This window comes from Chiloscyllium plagiosum, unplaced genomic scaffold, assembly GCF_037043375.1.
Source record: "Chiloscyllium plagiosum isolate Xiang-an unplaced genomic scaffold, Cpla_swu_hap1 HiC_scaffold_49, whole genome shotgun sequence".
In the NCBI taxonomy this organism is placed as follows: domain Eukaryota; kingdom Metazoa; phylum Chordata; class Chondrichthyes; order Orectolobiformes; family Hemiscylliidae; genus Chiloscyllium; species Chiloscyllium plagiosum.
Window position 1 is genome coordinate 3,315,626 of NW_028270187.1, and position 19,669 is coordinate 3,335,294.

Genomic DNA, 19,669 nt, shown 5'->3' on the forward strand with positions numbered 1-19,669 from the left:
GACAGGAACGATACAAGAGCGGGGTATTGTTTGAATGGAGAAAGACTGCGGAAAGCTATGGATCAGAGAGATTTGAGGAGTCCTTGTCTGTGAATCACAAAAAAAGCTAGCATGCAAATTCAGTGGGTGACAGGGAACACAAATTGTTTTTATTTCAAAGGAAATGGGCCATAAAAGGTGGGAAGTTTTGCTAAAGCTATACAGCCAACACACTAGTCAGACTACAGCTAGGATCCAAAGAACAAGTTGGGCCCCAAATCTGAGGAAGGTTAGACCAGCTTTGGAGGCAGCCCACAGAAGGTTTACTCAGCTGAACCGGGTATGGAGGGACTGTCTAATGAGGGTGATCTTGAGTAGTTGTGCCTGTCTTCATTGGGGTTTACAAGAAGGGGAGGCGACCTTATGGAATATTCTTCAAGGCTTTTACAGCATTGATGCAGAAGAGGTTGTTTCCCCTTGTGTGGGAGAGCCTGGGCCCAGAGTGGCATCGTCTCAGAATAATGGGGTGTGGTGGGCACCCAGTGAAATTGGAGATGAGAAGGAATTCCTTCTGTCTGTGGGTAGTGAGTCTGTGGAATTCTTTACCGCACAGAGCTGTTGAAGCTGGATCATTGAGTGTATCCACGGCTGAAATTTTTAATTGGGAAGAGGAGTCGAGTGTCACTGGGGAGAGTAAAGTTGTGGATAGTCAGACTGGTCGCGATATCATGTATCACTGAAGCAGATGCAATGGGCTGAATAGCCTAATTCTGATCTCACATCTCAAGAATTTGAGAACGCAAGTGTCACAAGTCACTGCTCTGCTAATATAGCAGTTAGTGTCTGCTATGAACAGAACAGATACTGCTGAGATCAACTATTCTTTCTGTGCTGTTAATGTTTGGAAAGGGGAACCATTTCCTAATGCCCTGCATTGACTGTGGAAGAGAAACTGCCAACTGGGGGGGGTTTACAAAAGGATTAAAAGAATGCATCAGACTCAGCGTCATTGAGTCTTCAAGGCATAGGTTCACACAACGCAGAAGTAGACACTTCGGTCTAACAAGTCCATGACAATCATAACCCCAAACTAAACTAGCCCCATCCGCCTGCACTTGGACCATATCGCTGCATTTTAAAAAATTCATGTACTTAGCCAAATGTTTTTTAAACTTTACAACTGTACCCATATCCATCACTTCCTCTGGAAGTTCATTCCACACTCGAACCATTCTCTGTGTAAAATCAATTGTTCTTCGTGTCCTTCTTAAATCTTCCTCCACTCATTTAAAAATATGCCCACTGGTCTTGAAATCCCCCATGCGAGGGAACAAAAGACACCTACCATCCCCTCATGATTTTATTAATCTCTATAAGGTCACCCCTCAACATCGTGCACTCCAGCCTGTCCAACATCTTTTTATAACTCAAACCCTCCATTTCCAGCAATATCGTGGTAAGTTTTTTCTGAACCCCCTTCTCCATAATAATAACCTTCCTTTAAATGGATAGCCAGAAGTGGACACAGTACTCCAGAAGAGGCCTCATCAACATACTATACAACCTCAACATGACATCCAATCCCCTATATTCAAAGGTCTGAGCAATGAAGGCAAGCACGTTAAATGCAATCTTAACCATCCTGTCTTCCTGTAATGTAAACTTGAAAGAATTGTGCTCCTGAATCAGAAGTCTCTCTGTTGAACTACACTACCTAAGGCCCTTTCAATTGTAGAAGCTCTGCCTTTGTTTGTTTTACCAGAATGCAACACATCACATTTATCCAAATTAAACTCCTTCTCCCACTCCTCAGCCCACTGACCCGATCACCTTTTAGGGCCAGAAGGAGGTTTGTAGTTGAAGTAGTGGCTCTTTTTCCCGATATGTATAATTAATGATCTGGATCTTGTTGTGCAGGGGGAGCATTTCCAAGTTTGCAGATTGCATAAAAACCTGGGAGAATTATAAACTCTAAGGAGAAATGGTGTGGAAATCCAATAGGACATTGACAAGTTGGTGGCATGGGTAGAGCGGCGGCAAATGCAATTCAATGTAAAGAGAAGTGTGAGGTGCAGCACTTTGGTGGGAAGAGCATTGAACGACAATTCAAAGTAGGGGGATACAATTCTACAGAGGGGTGTAGGAGCAGAGGGAGCTGGGGTACATGTCCACAAATCAGTGAAGGTGGAACGACAAGGGGAGAGCAGTTAATAAAACACACAATGCCTTTGGCTTTATTAATATAGTTATAGAGTCCGACAGCAGGGCGGTGATTTTGTATATGTACAAGACACCAGTTAGACCTCAGCTGGAGTAGTGTGTATACTTGTTGGCACCATGTTATAACAACGTAATGGGAATTGGGGCAGGGTTTGAGGGAGCACAGAAGCAGTTTAGAGGCAAGATTCAATGGATGAGAAACTTCAGCGCTCGGGCTTTAATGGAGTATGATCCTTTTCAGTCCATAACAGACACAGTATTTACATTAAACCACGAGCTTTGTTTTGATTTAAATTGGGAAATAACCAGGAATTTGGTAGATAAAGGGAGCTGATTTTCTCTTAGCAAGAGATTGTTTCAGTTCAGATCATTTTCCCTCTGGGAGTGCACCAGCAGGATGTTTTCTTCTTGTTTCTCTTTTTAATTTGTGAAGCCTCCAAGTCAGGACAGTTTGAAATAGAAACTTAAAATTCTCAGAGATATAAATATATGAATATAAAAAAAACTTATGCCCTCAAAATCCTGCGTGTCACACAAACAGACTCGTGGATGCAACATGACACTGAAAGACAAAAATGGAAAGAAGGAGCCAGTTAAGTAGAAGGCTGAAGAGTTGGGTGACGATGATAGAAATATCGAAAATAGGAGTAGGGGTAGGCCATTCGGCCCTTCTAGAGAGCTCTGTCATTCAATGGGTTAGTCCCACTCAGTCCCCTGTTCCCCCTTTTAACGGCTTTAGTAACGAACTATATCTGAACTTAATGGGCGGGATCATATGTACTGGTCATATCACAGATTAGCAATCGAGTGGACCAGGGTGACAATCCACAGGGTGAGTACGAATCCCCCCACTTTCCTACGAGAGCCGCTGGGTAACAGCAATCCAGGCTCAGTGAGATCTGCACATGAGATGGTGTCATCGAAACCATGCCACCCACCCACTTCCCATCATCAGAAGAGCCCTTCTTGGAGACCGTTGCCTGTTCTTAGCTCTTCCCTTTCTCTTTCCAGATCCAATTGCCACCAACTTTCGAGTGGGCAAGCTGCCCAGTCCAAGGGCATGTGGCTCACAATGTGGCAGCAATGCCTGAGAAAGTTTGGGGGTGGGGGTTGGAAGGCACCGTCAATCGATTCAGTGAAGACCCATAAACCTTTGCGCATCACAGCTGCACCGGTGCTATCCCACGAGAAGACCAATATCCCAACTATTCCCACCCCTGTCTATCTTTGGGAATTATTAAAACACACCCCAACAAAGAGGTTGGTTTATCTAACAGCAACATGACTCACAGGATACTCTCACAAGAATGCTGTTACTGTAGGGTGTTTTATGTGCCGATGTGGAAGATTGGCATCTGTACTCCCCATCATCCTCCTTTCCAGCAGCCTCAATGATGTAAGTCTTCTCCCTGAACTCTTTGGTAGTTTTGTTTACGATCCAGTTATAGGTTGTCGAATGAAGCTCACGACCGGCATTGCAGCTAAGAGTGATCCGGTCGCCCGTTAAGAATCTGTCCCACATTGGCTCCATCGTTAGTAGAGGTACTCCAGTCTTCACTGAGGAACCTAATCCATAGAAAAACATACACAGCCACAAGGGGAAGCACTGAAATTTGCTTGCTGCAGTAGCTTACCTCTCAGACAACTAAAGCTGGCTTAGGCTGATGAGTGGTAAGTAACATTCCCATCTCACAAATTCCAGGCAACGACTATCTCCAATAAGAGAGAATTGAACCATCACCCCTTGACGTTCAATGGTGTTACCATCTCTGAATCGCCTCAATATCAATATCTAGAGGTTACCAGTGAGAGAGAATTTCACCAACCCCTTCACTTTCAAAGATATTACCATGACTGAATCCATTAGACTATCAGTATTGGGAGTGGGGGAGGGGGAGGTTTACAATTGAGAGAGAATTGAACTATCTCCCTTTGGTGTTCTATTGTGTTATTATCACTAAAGTCCCCACTATCAACATGCTGGGGTTACTATTGAGGGATAACTTAACCATCATCCCCTTCATTTTCCCCATTATCAACATTCTGGAGGCGATGTTGGGTTGCTATCATTAAAAGCAAATCTAATCATCGCCCCCTCAATGGTGTTAGCATCATTGAATCACCCATTATCAACATCGTGGGGATGACTGTCAAGAGAGAATCTAACCAACGGCCCTTGACTTTCAATATTAAGATCATCACTGAATCCTCCCACGATTAATATCCTAGGGTTGCCATTGACCAGAAGCTGGATTGGACTCACCATGTAAACACAATAGCTACAAGAGCAGGTCAGAGGCTGGGAAGCCTGCAGTGAGTAACTCACCTTTGGACTCCCCACAGCCTGTCCACTATCAACAAGGTACAGTGACAGGCAGCATGGTTTTGTATGGGGAAAATTGTATCTCAATATCTTGATTGAATTTTTGGAGGAGAGAAAAAAAGATTGATAAAGGCAGAGAGTGGTGGATGTTGTCTATCTGGACTTCAGCAAGGTGTTTGACAAGGTTCTGCATGGTAGACTGTTGAGCAAGGTTAGATCACCTGGAATATAGGGAGAGCTAGCCATTGAACACACAATTGGCAGGAAGGTAGAAGACAGAAGGTGGTGGGTTGCTTTTCAGAGAGAAGGCTTGGGATCAGCAGGGTGCCACAAGGCTCAGTGCTGCATCCACTGCTTTTCCTTATTTAAATAATTTGGATGTGAATATAAGAGGTATAGTTTATAAAATTGCAGACAACAACACAATTGATGGCAAAGTGGACAGTGAAGGAAGTTGTCTCAGAGTACAACGGGACCTTGATCAGATAGGCTGAAGAGTGGCAGATGGAGTTAAATTTAGATAAATGTGAGGTGTTCCTTTTTCATAACACAAATTAGGGCAGGACTTACACATTTGTGAAAATAGATAAACCTCTGGGCCAGATGGGATTTATCCTAGGATTCTCTGGGAAGCCAGGGAGGAGATTGTAGAGCCTTTAATTTGATCTTTATGTCGTCATTGTGTACAGGAATAGTGCCAGAAGACGGGAAGATAGCAAATATTGTCCCCTTGTTCAAGAAGGGGAGTAGAGATCACCCTGGTAATTGTAGATCAGTGAGCCTTTCTTTGATTGTGGGTAAAGTGTTGGAAAAGGCTAGAAGAGACAGGGTTTATAATCATCTCGATCGGAACAAGTTGTTTGGGAATAGTCAATATAGTTTTGTGAAGGGTAGGTCATGCCTCACAAACCTTATTGAGTTTTTTAAGAAGGAGACCAAACAGGCGGATGAGGGTAAAGCAGTTGATGCAATGTATGTGGATTTCAGTAAGGTGTTTGATTAGGTGTTTTTATTAAGGTTCCCAAAGGTAGGATACTGCACAAAACATGGAGGCATGGGATTGAGGGTGATTTAGCGGTTTCGCTCAGAGATTGGCTAGCTGAAAGAAGACAGAGGATGGTGGATGATGGGAAATGTTCATCGTGGAGTCAGTTACCATGGTGTATCGCAAGGATCTGTTTAGGGTGAGGGTGTAGAAGGATCGGTTTGTAAATTTGTAGATGACACTAAGGTCAGTGGAGTTGTGGACAGTGCTGAAGGATGTTGCAGGTTATAGGGGGACATAGATAAGCTGCAGAGCTAGGCTGAGAGGTGGCAAATGGAGTTTAATGTGGAAAAGTGTGAGATTATTCACTTTTGAAGGAGCAATAGGAATAAAGAGTACGGGGCTAATGGTAAGGTTCTTGGCAGTGCAGACGAGCAGAAAGATCTCTGTGTACATGTACATAGATCCCTGAAAGTTGCCACCCAGGTTGATAGGGTTGTTAAGAAGGCATACAATGTGTTAGCTTTTATTGGGAGAGGGATTGAGGTCATGGGATTGGACCCATGAGGTCATGCTGCAGCTCTACAAAACTCTGGTGTGGCTGCACTTTCTTCCACTTCTAGTCACCACATCACAGGAAGGATGTGGAAGCTTTGGAAAGCGTTCAGAGGTGATTTACTGGAATGTTGCCTGGTCTGGAGGGAATGTCTTATGAGGAAAGGCTGAGAGACATGAGGCTTAATTAGAGAGAAGAAGGTGGAGAGGTGGCTTCATAGAGATACATAAAATAATCAGAGGGTTAGATAGTGTGGGCAGTGAGAGCCTTGTTCCTCCGATGGTGATGGCTAGCAAGAGAGGACAGCACCTGAAATTGAGGGGTGATAAATATAAAACAAATGTCAGAGTAGTTTCTTTATCTCAGAGTAGTAGAGGTGTGGAATGTCCTGACTGCAACTGTAGTAGACTCGCCAACATTATGGGCATTTAAATGGTCATTGGATAAACATATGGATGAAAATGGAATAGTATACTGTGCTGTCATGTTCTGTGTTCTATTATCTCACTAAATCTTTCATACTCCACTGTTTCAAATTATGATTATGTGATCGCATTGAGTATTTGTAAAAATGGTAGAGTTTTCTTGTGTTTAATATCAGACTTTATAGGAACGCAGGGCTATTTGTAGAACAGGAAAGCTAATTTGAAACAGTGGCACAAGAAGCATTTTTGGTGAAGATGGAGTCATAAAGAATCTGTGCTAATGGTGGGGATGGCAGCTCTTCTGCCACCATAATACATTGATGGAAATGGGATGCTGTCTGAATGGGAGTAGAGTTGTTAGCTGGATGTCTCTGACTGCTGCAGACCACAATGACTCCATGAGAGAGTGATATTCATCTTGATTGGATCATTTCCTGTTGGCTGCAGTATATATGGAACTCCATAACTATTAGTCCTGCTCTGCAGTTACAGTGTTTATATTTTGAACTAATTCTCAATTAGTCAGTTGCTGTGTGTGTCTGCAGTAATTATTTTCCACTGTCAGGAACAACATTAGAAATTCCTGGAGAAACTCAGTTCGAATAACAGTCACTGGCCTCAATACATTAACTCTGCTTTCTATCAATGGATGCTGCCAGACGTGCTGAGTTTTTCCAGCAATTTCTACATTTATTTCCAGCCTCTAGCATCTGCAGTTTTATTTGTCAGGCTTTGGCAGAGAATGGGTGTTTGGAATTCACATTGTCACATGACAATTAAACAACTATTCATTAAAGCGTTAACTCTGTCCTGCCCAATCACTAATAAACTTAATAACACTGTTTCATCCTGAAATTGGTTTTGTCTGGTTTCCTTCTATCTCTGTATTTAACATCTGTGTTATATATGGTTTTTGAAATGATGTTACAGTCTGATTTCCTTTTCCATCTTGATTTTAACTTTATAAATATCATATTAAATGTAGATTTAATGCCTTTCCTGTGCATCTATTTCAGATAACAATTCAGTCTAAACACCTTAAAAAATGGTGTAAAATATCTATGGGCTTGACAATATTAGGCAAGAACTTTCAAAAGCTGAATGGCAGCAGGTGTTTGCAGGTGAAGGAACAACAGGAAAATGGGAAACCTTCAAAAATGAGATAACGAGAGTCCAGAGACAGTCTGTTCCTGTTAGGGGGAACAGCAAGTCTGGAAAGTGTAGGGAATGCTGGATGATGGAGAAATTGATGTTTCCTTCTTTCTCTGGACCAAAACCTATGTCAGGTATAGACAGCAGAGATCGAGTGAATCCTTAGAAGAGGAAAAGGCAGAAGGAGTATACTTAAGAGGGAAATCAGGAGGGCAAAAAGGGGACATGAGATAGCTTTGGAAAGTAGGGTTAAGGAGATTCCCAAGGGATGTTATTAAGGACAAAAAAGGTAACTAGGGAGAAATTAGGGCCCCTCAAAGATCAGCAAGGTGGCCTTGTGTGTAGCCACAGAAAATGGGGGAGATACTAAAAGAGTATTTTGCATCACTGTTTACTGTGGAGAAGGACATGGAAGATATAGAATGTGGGAAAATAGATGGTGATATCTTGAAAGATGTCCATATTACAGAGGAAGTAGTACTGGATGTCTTGAAACGCATAAAGGTGGATAAATCCCCAGGACATGATCAGGCATACCATAGAACTCTTAGGGAAGTTATGGAAATGTTTGGTGTGTCCATTGCCGAGATATTTTTAACATCGATAGTCACAGGTGAGGTCCCAGAAGACGAAAGGTTGGCTAACGTGGTGCTACTATTTAAGAAAGGTGATAAGGAAAAGCCAGGAAACTTTAGGCTGGTGAGTCTGCCATCGGTGTTGGGCAAGATGTTGGAGGGAATCCTGAGGGACAGAACTTGCACGTATTTCGACAGTCAAGGACTGATGCGGGACAGTGAACATGGTTTTGTGCATGGGAAACCATGACACACAAATTAAATTGAGATTTTTGAATAAGTAACAAAGAGGATTTCCCCATGGGAGACTGGTTAGCAAAGTTAGATCTCATGGAATACAGGGAGAACTTGCCATTTGGATACGGAACTGACTCAAAGATAGAAGACAGAGGGTGGTAATGGAGGATTGTTTTTAAGACTGGAGGCCTGTGACCAGTGGAGTGCTGGATCCACTACTTTTTGTCATTTATATAAATGATTTGGATGTGAGCATAGGAAGTATAGTAAGTAAATTTGCAGATGACATCAAAATTAGAGTGTCGTGGACAGCGAAGAAGGTTACCTCAGATTACAAAAGGATCTTGATCAGATGGGCCAATGGCTGAGAAGTGGCAGATGGAGTTTAATTCAGATAAATGCAAGGTGCTGCATTTTGGGAAAGCAAATCTTAGCAGGACTTAATGTTAAGCTAATAGGGAGTGTTGCTGAACAAAGAGACTTTGGAGTGCAGGTGCATAGTTCCCTGAAAGTGGAGTTGCATGTAGATAAGATAGTGAAGAAGGCATTTGGTATGCTTTTCTTTATTGGTCAGAGTTTTAAGTACATGTTGCGGCTGTACAGGACATTGGTTAGGCCACTGTTGCAATATTGCATACAGTTCTGGTCTCCTTCCTATCAGAAAGATGCTGTGAAACTTGAGAGGGTTCAGAAAAGATTAACAAGAATGTTGTTAGGGTTGGAGGATTTAGGGTAGGAGAGGTTGAATAGGCTGGGGCTGTTGTCCCTGGAGCATCGTAGGCTGAGGAGTGACCTTACAAAGGTTTATAAAATCAAGAGTGACATGGAAAAGTTATGTTCCCTGGGATGGGGAAGTCCAGAACTAAAGGGAATAGGTTTAGGGAAAAATGGAAAAGATATAAAAGAGATCTAAGTGGAAAGGTTTTCATGCAGAGGGTGGTACATGCTTGGAATGAAATGCCAGATGAAGTGGTGGAGGTTAGAACAATTGCAACTTTTAAAAAGCATCTGAATGGCAACACGACGCCTGGAGGAAGTGCGCCTCATCTTCTGCCTAGGAACTCTCCCACCACTAGGGATGAATGCAGATTTCTCCAGCTTCCTCATTTCCCCTCCCCCACCTTATCTCAGTCCCAACCCTCGGACTCAGCACCGTCTTCTTGACCTGCAATCTTCTTCCCGACCTCTCCACCCCCACCCCCTCTCCGGCCTATCACCCTCACCTTAACCTCCTTCCACCTATCACCTTCCCAGCGCCCCACCCCAAAGTTCCTCCTCCCTACCTTTTATCTTAGCCTGCTTGGCACACCTTCCTCATTCCTGAAGAAGGGCTTATGCCCGAAACGTTGATTCTCCAGCTCCTTGGATGCTGCCTGACCTGCTGCGCTTTTCCAGCAACACATTTTTCAGCTCTGAATAGGAAGAGTTTGGAGGGATATAGGCTGGGTGTTGGCACGTGGGACTAGATTGGGTTGGGGTAGCTGATTGGCATGGAAAGTTGGACCGAAGGGTCTGTTTCCGTGCTGTACATCTCTTTGACTCGATGATTGATGAAAGTGGAGCGGTGGACGGGATCTATATGGACTTCAGTAAGATGTTTAACAAGTTTACTCATTGCAGACTGGTTAGCAAAGTTAGATCACATAAAAATCGGGGAGAACTAGCAATTTGGACACAGAGTTGACTTGAACATGGAAGACAGAGGGTGGTTGTGGAGGGTTATATTTCAGACTGGACACCGGTGATCTGTGGTATACCACAAGGATCGGTGCAGGGTACACTGCTTTTCATCATTTATAAGAATGATTTGAATGTGAACATAAAAGGTTTGCAGATGACACCAAAATTGGGGGTGTAGTGGACAGCAAAGAAGATTCCCTCAGAGTACTACAGGATCTTGATCAGATGGGCCACTGGGCTGAGCAGTGGCAGATTGTATTTAATTCAGATAAATTTGAGGTGCAGCATTTCGGAAAGGCAAATCAACACAGGAGTTATACACTTAACGGTAAGGTCCTGGGGAGTATTGCTGAACAAAGAGACCTTGGAGTGCAGGTTCATTGTTCCTTGAAAGTGGAGTCGCCGGTCGATAGGATAATGAAGAAAGCATTTAGTATGCTGTTCTTTATTGGTCCGAGCATAGAGTATAGGGGTTCAATTGTCATATTGAGGCTGTACAAGTAATTGTAATATTGTGTGCAATTCTGATCTCCTTCCTATAAGAAGGATGTTGTGAAACTTGAAACATTCAGAAAAGATTTATAAGATTGATACCAGGGTTGGAGTGTTCGAGTGAAAGGGACAGGCTGAAGAGGCTGGACCTGTTTTCCCTGGAGTGTTGGAGGCTGAGGGGGTGACCTTATAGAGATTATAAAATCAGGAGGGTCATGGAGAGGCTAAATAGACAAGGTATTTTCCCTGGGGTGGGGGAGTCCAGAACTAGAGGGCATGGGTTTCAGGTGAGAGGGGCAAGATTTAAAAAGGACCTAAGGGGAAACTTTTTTATGCAGGTGGTCGTGCGTGTATGGAATGAGCTGCCAGAGGAAGTGGTGGAGGCTGGAACAATTCCAACATTTTAAAGACATCTGGATGCATACATGAATAAGAACGGTTTAGAGGGATATGGACCAAGTGCTGGCAAACAGCACGAGTGTTGGCAAATGTGACATGATTCGTTTTGGATATCTGATTGGCATGGATGAGTCAGACTGAATGGTCTGTTTCTGTGCTGTACATCTCTATAACTCTGTGGCTGTGAACTATAAAAATTATTCGAAATGGGGTAGCGTACATAAAGAATGGTGAGAGAGAAAAAAATTGTAATTCCTCCATAATATTTGACTCTTGATTTGAAAATTTCTCTCTGGAAATTGAGTCAATGTGTGTCTAATTCAACCTGCTCTATAACTATGGAAAAGAACGTTCTTCAGTCTGACAGCAGTAACATACCTGCTGTTTGTTAGAAGGAACTGAACACACTTGGCTTTGTACTGAGGACATATTACACTGTCTTGGTCCTTCAAGTAATTGTCTGGAGGAAGACAGAAGAGACATCATCTGTAAATCAACATTAAGTCAATGAAATAATTTAATCATCATTAGGCTGTGTTTCCTTCAAGACAGCAATTCCAACAGGACCATAGAGCTAATTCTATTCTTGGCCTGAGCTGCTCTTTGGTGACTGTATCAAAATAATCTGTACCAATTCACTGAGAACCAGATACTAACCAATACCTCTACAAATGGGATAATCTAATGCAAGTGCATGTCTGGATATGAAAGTTTCCTTATCTATCCATAGTTGTCAGTTTCTGCTCAGTGAATGTGTGGGGACAATTATCAAGATGTACCTGTTAAATGCTGCTCTGTGAATATCTGAGTGCAATTATCAAATTGCAATTATCAGTCAGCAAAATCTGTACAAATGTGCAAGTGAATGCAGTTATCAATCTGTCCCTGTCACACTCTGGTAAATATATTTACATTTTCAAATCACAGAGACAAATAGGGATAGACTGATAACTACACTCATTCATTCACATAGCATAAACCAACAGGTGCAGGTTGATAACTGAACTCATGTATCCACATAGAGGAAACTGTCAGGGACTAGTTGATAAATACATTTCATACATTTTAAATAAATTGGATCAGTCTCTATGTGTTTCTCCGATGTGGATATGCGAGGTTAGTTATCTATATATACCTGTTGGTTTCTGCCCTGTGAATGTGTTTGTTTGCTTACCAATCTGTCCTGAACAGTTTCTGCGGTGTGTCTGAGAGTGTATTTATCAACCTGAACCTGTCAGTTTCAGCTATGAGAATGCGAGTTTCCATATTAGTCTCTACCTGTCAGTTTCTGCTGTATGAATATTAAATGCAGTCATCAATTTATATCCATCAGTTATTCTGTGAGAATGTAGATATTGATCTCTACCTGCAAGTTTAAGCTATATCAATACGGGAGAGCAATTATCAAACAGTATCTGTCAGGTTTTGCTATTTACCCTAGAGTGTCATTGTCAATCTGTTTCTACTATGTCAATATGACAGTGTAGATACCAATCTGTCCTTGTCAGTTTCTTCTTTGTCAATATGTGAATACAGTTATTGATCAGTACCCATCAGCTTCTGCTCTGTGAATGTGGATGTATTAGTCAAACTGTAGCTGTTGGTTTCAGTGATGTGAATGTGGGAGTATAGTTACCATTCTCTACCTGTCATTTTCTTCTTTGTCAAAGTGAGTGTAACTGTCAATCTGTACCTTTCAGACTCTGCTCTGTGAATACATAAATATAGTTGTCAATCTGTAGCTGTCAGTTTCTGCCTGGTGAATATGTTTGTGTAATTGTCAATCCTTCCAGTTTCTACTATGTGAACATGTGAGCTGAGTTTTCACCTGTCGCTATCAGTTTCTGCTTTGTGAATGTGAGAGTTTAGATATCAATCTGTGTGTGTCAGGGTCTGTAATGTCAGTGTTTGAGTGTATTTAATCATCTTTTCCTGTCAGTTTGTGTGACTGTTGTTCTCAACCTGTACCTCTCAGATTGAGAGTGTCATTATCAATTTGATTTGATCTGATTTTTTATTGTTACACGCACTGAGATACAATGGAAAGTATTGTTTTGTGTACTTTACAGGCAGATAATATCATACAAAATGCTTCAGGGTAATAGAACAGAATCCGCAATACAGTATTAAAACTTCAAAGAGACAGACATTAATACTAAAAATTGAGCAAGATTAGAGTGGTGCTGGAAAAGCACAGCAGGTCAAGCAGCATCCGAGGAGCAGGAAAATTGACGTTTTGGGCAAAAGCCTTTCATCAGGAATGTCTGAAACGTCGATTTTCCTCCTCCTCGGATACTGCCTGACCTACTGTGCTTTTCCAGCACCACTCTAATCTTGACTCTAATCTCCAGCATCTGCAGGACCCACTTTCGCCTTAAAATTTGAGCAGTCCATTCAAAGGTCTGATAACAGCAGAGAAGCTGTTCTTGGGTTTGTTGGGTGGTGTATTCAAACTTCTGTATTTTCTGGTGGTAGCTAGGAAAATATTAATTTTTTCCAGAAGATAGGGTGATGAGTAAAAGACAGATGGAGAGAGAGTCCAAAGAAAGAAGAACAATAGGACTTACAAAGGAGCGGATAACTGTCAGACTAAGTGGGTGAATAGTCTATTAATAGGGCCTGTTAGTGGCTCACAATTGGAGGTGTATAATAGCAGACTCTTTGTTAACAAAGCTGGACATGTGGGGTTTTGGGTAATGACATAGGAGAGCTCAAATCCTGTAGTTGTTGAACTCAATATCGAGTCCAGAAGGCTGTTCAGATCCCAAGCAGAAAATGAGGTGCTGTTCTTCCAGCTTGCACTGAGCTTCACTGGAGCACTGCAGCGAGTCTGAGACAGCGAACAGGGTGGTGTGTTGAAGTGGCAGGCAACTAGAAGCTCAGGGTCTTTTTGTCTGGATAGAATGTAGGTGTTCTGCACAGTGGACACCCAATCTACACTCAGTTTCCCCAACATAGAGGAGACCACATTGTGTGCAATATCTTTGCCACCATCAGTTCTGAAGACAGGTCACTGGACCTGAAATGTTTGTTTTGTTATCAATCTCTGCCTGTCAGTTTCTTCTCAGTGAATATGCAAGTGTCGCTATCAAAGTGTACACGTCAATGTATGCGATTTGAAATTGGGAGCATAATCAATCTATTCCAGTCAGTTTCTGCTTTATGAATATGAGAGTGTAGTTACCAATCTTTCTCTGAAATTTACTGCCATCTGCATGTGTGAGTTATTAACCAACCTGATCCTGTCAGATTCTGCTCTGTGCATCTGAGAGTGCAGTTATTAATCTGTATCTATCAGCTTCTTGTTTATAAATGTGCAAATTCATTTATCATACTGTACCTGTCACGTTTTACTATGCAAATGTGTTAGTCTAGTTATCAAACTGTACCTGTCATATGTGTTTGTGCATAATTATTGTTCTCTCCCTTTCAGTTGCTGCAAGGTGAGAGCAGATATTGATTGATGCCCGTCAGATTTGGCTGTGTCCATACAAGAGTTTAGGATTTGATGTATACATGCCAGTTTCTGCTGTGTGACTGTGAGAGCGAAGTTCTCAATGAGTTCCAGTCACTTTCAGCTCTAATATATCAAAGTTGCTCAATTCTCTGGCAGCCAATAATATACTAAGAGTCTACTGGTGTCCATGGATCTATTGTTGATTGCCAGAAAAACTCATCTGGTTCAGTCATGTCCTTGAATGAAGGAAACTGCCATCCTTCCCTTGTCTGGCCTACATGTGACTCCAGACCCACATCAATGTGGCTGCATGGGTAGTTAGGGATGGGCAATAAATGCTGGCCGAGTCAGTGATGCCCCATCCCATGAATGAATGAGAAAATAAAATTCAGTGACTGAGATTCAATCTGGTAATAGTGTTTAGGGTGTTGAGATCGGGCCTTAATCTCCTATGCATTTTGTGACTTATGACTCAATCACAGAATTGGTACAGCCATTCAGCCTGTTGTGTCTGCACTGTGACATTCTATTCCTTATCTGTTCTCCATACTAGTTTCCATTAATTGTTGGGATTCTAATCTTCATTCACTCACTCACTGCCAGTGTCTCGATGTAAGTGCCAATTTAAGATTAGTTCTGCAGTTATCGGCCTTTGAATAGTGCCAGTTTTGACAAGTCAAGGAAAGGATGTTATTCTCTTTCTATGTTCAGTGATTTTTTTTTCCAGTCAGGGTGTTAGGATAAACCCATTCACTATTCGATAGACCTGAGTGATTGAGGGATCAGTGTTGGTTCATTACTTATCTTTGCAAAGAATCTGAATTTTATTGTATTCAATCTCAGTTTTCTTTTTACATTTTGTGTGTGCAGTAGTGTTTGGCAGTTGCTGCTGGGCACTGCAATAATGTAACATCTAATACTAACATCTTCTGAAGCGATTAATAATGTGGTCAGTCAATTTATGACTGTCCATATCTGGAAGCAGTTGTGGGCCTTAATTACACTTTTTTCACCTTTTACCGGCTGAGTGAGAGAGAGTTTTTGGTTGTGTTGCCAATCTGTACCACTTTAAAGAATTGAGATCACACAAACATTGTCTGTATGTCTCTGTGTGATTCCAGTTCTGATACACTTTATGAGGTGGTTTTAAGGTCTTATCAATCAGTGTTTCATACATTAAAAAAGTATGGAAATGCTTCTGCATTACTGAGGCCCTCAACCAGAATGGGAGCGTGCATGAAGTGTGTTTTCATCAACACTAGGCTGAGAGTGAGAATGAGAGAGACAGAGACAGACACAAATGCGTATGTACGTATGTGAATGAGCATTAAGCATCCTCTCTAAAAGCATCCTCTGTAGATAAGGCTTGACCAAGAGGTTCATTTGAAATTTACATTGTTGTCTTTGTACAGGACAACTGTTTATCAAAAGAATAATTTTGGCCTGCTCAATTACTCATAAGTGTCCAACATTGCTTCTATATCTGCACTCAAATATACACTTCATATTTATATTTGTTATAACCATGTAACACCATAATTGGTTTGTTCAAATTGATTGTAACTTTAAAAATGCTAAATCTACATATGAATTTAATGCAGCTCATAAATGTGTATTTATAAGCATACAGGCTAACCTGCTTCTAATCTTGTGAACCTTCACAAACCTTGCAATCTGATGAATGATAATTGGCTTTGAATAATGGAATTTACTGTCACTGAGGTGGTAAACACTGAGAACAGGGCAAAATAATATCGATTTATATACCGTCAGTTGTGTTTAACTCTTGGATTGAATGCGTACTTCTGGAAATGGAGCTCAATGTGTGTCTGACTCAATCCACTCAGACAGTAGAAAGGACATTCTCCTCTCTGACAGTGGTAACATACTTGCTGGGTGTGAGAAGCAGTTGGTCACTCTTGGATTGATCCATCAAATATTTGCCTGGAGAAAGACAAAAGAGAGAGCTCCTGTACATCACTAGCAGCTGAGTAGGAAGACATCAAATGATCAATGCAATATTCAGGTCATGATCATTATAATTCTCTTTGTTTTTGAACAGGGCAAGGTGAACAGTTCCACTCAAGCTCCTTGCAGTCTTTTTCTGTTTCCCAAATTCTAAAACATTTCATTTAGATAAAATAAAATCACCACAAATGATTAGATTAGTTACAGAGTGGAAACAGGCCCTTCGGCCCAACAAGTCCACACCGACCCGCCGAAGCGCAAACCACCCAGACCCATTCCCCTACATTTACCCCTTCGCCTAACACTACGGGCAATTTAGCATGGCCAATTCACCCAACCTGCACATTTTTGGACTGTGGGAGGAAACCCGAACAGACACGGGGAGAATGTACAAACTCCACTGAGGCGGGAATTGAACCCGGGTCTCTGGGGCTGAGGCAGCAGTGCTAACCATTGTGCCACCGTGCCGCCCACTATGGAATGATTACACAGTTCAATGTCCAGCTCCCAATATATTAACTGTTGAAAAACAAATACTGGGAACGATTTCACATACCTGGAGACGTTTATCCGGTGCCTGCTATATTTATCCTACACAGGATTATCACATTTGTTTTTACTGTCCTTTATTTCAACGTCTATTCGCAACAAACAGCGTGAACCAGAAGCCAAAAAATAATTTCCCATCAGTGTTTAGGGGATTGCAAACCACAAGAATGTCCGACAGCAGCTTCTTCCCGCTCTGCCTCCCTCAGCAGGCCCACACACAGCCCGAGAAAGGCCTCTCTCTTCCCACCAGCCCGCTCACTCCAAGTTCCGGGACCAGTTCCTGCTCCGCTCGGCCTCTTACAAACAGCCCCCGGTTCTCCCTGAACTCACCCCGAATCAATCCCGGTCTCGGAGCCCCCTCTGTGTCCCAGGCTCCCATCCCGATGTGCTGCTGGAAGGAGCCTGCTGTACCCTCGCTTCCCTGGGCGCTGATCTCTCCATTGCGGTCTGTTTCAAACAAACCTCTTGCACTCACTGAGTAAATGCTCCTCAATGGCAGCGATGGGGGAGGGCCTCACGCATGCGCTCCTTTACTCAGGAACAGTCAGCTTTGGGAAAGGGGCAGAAACGGGCTTGCGCTGTTTTCCCAATGATTTCCAGAAACAAACATCAATTGGTCATTTCCCCATTTCCCTTTTCTCCCAGGTTGACCAAAGGAACTGGGGCTGTGAGGGAAAGGGCAGACAACGTTTCAAGCTGGGACATTGTCCCTTTATGAAGCTCCAATGCAGCTCATTCCCGGGTCATGTTAATAACTCCTCCCTCCGGCTCTCTCACAATCTGATCAGGGAGCGGGGAAACTGGCGGCCACTTGGCCCATCCCCTATGCTCCCCCATTCGATAACATCACGTCTGATCGAATGTTAACTGTGGTATTTAATCCTGCTGACCCCATATCCACAAATATTAACTCATTGCCCAAAGTATCATACCGAGAGATGGAATAAGTAGACCAGTCTTACGAAGGCAGAAAATAACTGATGGAGAGAATCTCGCGTCACAGTGTCAGTGCTTATTTCTGGGTCAGGAGACCCGTGGAAAAGTCAGACCTGGTGTGCAATAACATCTCTGGGACTCGATTTAGTTTGTCGTGGATGACAGATTTTAGTGTCATGTATGCTGCAGACAGAAACCTTGTGATGTATTGTATGCCACAACGAGAGACCCCAGCTGTTTTTGTTTATTCACTCCTGGAACGTGGATGTCGCTGGCTGAGCCTACCATTTATTCTCCATCCCTTTGAGAAGGCGGTGGTGAGCCACCTTCTGGAACAGCTGTTGTCCATGTGCTGCCCACAATGCCATGAGTTCCAGGGTCTTGATCCAGTGACAGTGAACGAAAGCGGTTTTATTTCCAAGTCAGCATGGTTCCCCTTGGAGGGGAACTTGTCCGACATCAAGGCCGTGTTCCCTGACATCAGCTGTCTTTATCGTTTTCGATGGAAGTAGTTGCGATTTGGAAGGTCGTCCTTTTACAAATTACAAAACTCGAATCTCTTTGTCAACGGCACAGACAGAAGTCTCTCTGGCCGATAGTGTGAAATCAGAATAGTGTGTTGTCTCCCTGGTGTCAGGATCAAGGATATCTCAGAGAGAATGCAGGATATTCACAAAGGGGCGTACACATTGGAACTAACTACACAGGAAGGGAAAGGGATGATATTCCGAAGGAAGAATAAGGAAGAGAGGCAAGATCTTGGAAAGGAGGTCCTCTCCAGTTGTAATATCTAGATTACTCCCGCTTTAGGGTGTAGGTTCCTGGGGTTTGTGGTGATGTCATTTCCTGGAACCCCATCCAGGAGAAAGATATAAATAGAAAGCAGGAGACAACAGCATCGCTTCGCTCGCCTCTGATGATGTTACCTAGCCAGATAGTGAAACGTCTGGATATCAAACCTACAGCTCAGCGAGCAAACCTACACCTCAACCTGAGCTAAAAACCTTCACAAATCTTGGAATTACGCCCGCTGCTACGAGCGACTGAGGGTCGGAATTGGATGAGAGAGCAGAGGAATGCCCAGCTCAGGAACTGGTGCAGAAGAGAGGTGTTCAATTTTTGGATCATTGGAATCTCTTCTGGGGAAGGCGTGACTTGTAGAAAAAGGATGGAATACACCTGAATTGGAAGGGATCTACTATATTGGGACATTTCCTTGAGCTACTGGGGAGGGGTTAAACTAGCAAGGTGTAGGCGTGGGGTGAGGTCAGTGGGAACCGGGGAGATAGTGAACAAAGATATCAATCTGAGGCTGGTAGTCGGTAAATCAAACACCCAGGGCAGACAGGAACATAGCAGAGAATGTGGTTGGATTGATAACTTAAACTGCATTTATTTCAATGCAAGAAGGAGGGTGAACTCAGGACATGGTTAGGAAAATGGGATTGGAATTGGGATATCATAACAATTACAGAGACAAGATTTGGGGATGACACAACTGGCAGCTTAATGTTCCAGGAATCAAATGTTACAGGAAGGATGGGGGGAGGGGTCAGCAAGAGAAAATGGGGAGTGACATATTTGGTAAGAGATAAGCTCACACCTTTACTGAGGCTTATATCCATGGAAATTTTTTGGATGGAAATGAGAAATAAGAAAGGGTTTAATCACTTTATTGGGATTGGACTGTAGACACCCTAACAGTCAGCAGGAAATTGAGAAACAAATTTGTCAGG

General features: G+C 42.7%; 2 protein-coding genes across 19 annotated transcripts in view; one reads left to right on the forward strand and one right to left on the reverse strand.

Annotated features, from left to right (window-relative positions):
- LOC148135381 (uncharacterized) overlaps positions 1–19,669 on the forward strand; it is a 293,567-nt gene that overhangs the window by 98,205 nt on the left and 175,693 nt on the right. The gene's annotated exons all lie outside the window — the stretch shown is intronic.
- LOC148135383 (high affinity immunoglobulin epsilon receptor subunit alpha-like) overlaps positions 1–19,669 on the reverse strand; it is a 131,694-nt gene that overhangs the window by 22,033 nt on the left and 89,992 nt on the right. For 8 of the 18 annotated variants that reach the window (XR_015755096.1, XM_087984677.1, XM_087984672.1 and 5 more), the window contains exons 1-3: positions 17,328–17,669; positions 16,370–16,424; positions 11,402–11,483 (exon numbers count right to left, since the gene is read on the reverse strand). Coding sequence is in view for 12 of the 18 variants with exons in the window: in XM_087984677.1 (XP_087840803.1) it covers positions 11,402–11,483; positions 16,370–16,424; positions 17,328–17,376 (186 nt within the window). In the remaining 6 variants the exon portion in view is untranslated. Of the gene's footprint in view, positions 1–3,489; positions 9,496–11,401; positions 11,484–12,669; positions 16,425–17,004; positions 17,261–17,327; positions 17,670–19,669 lie in introns of those variants that run through there. The other 10 variants (XR_015755093.1, XR_015755094.1, XM_087984673.1 and 7 more) reach the window with 8 other exon arrangements.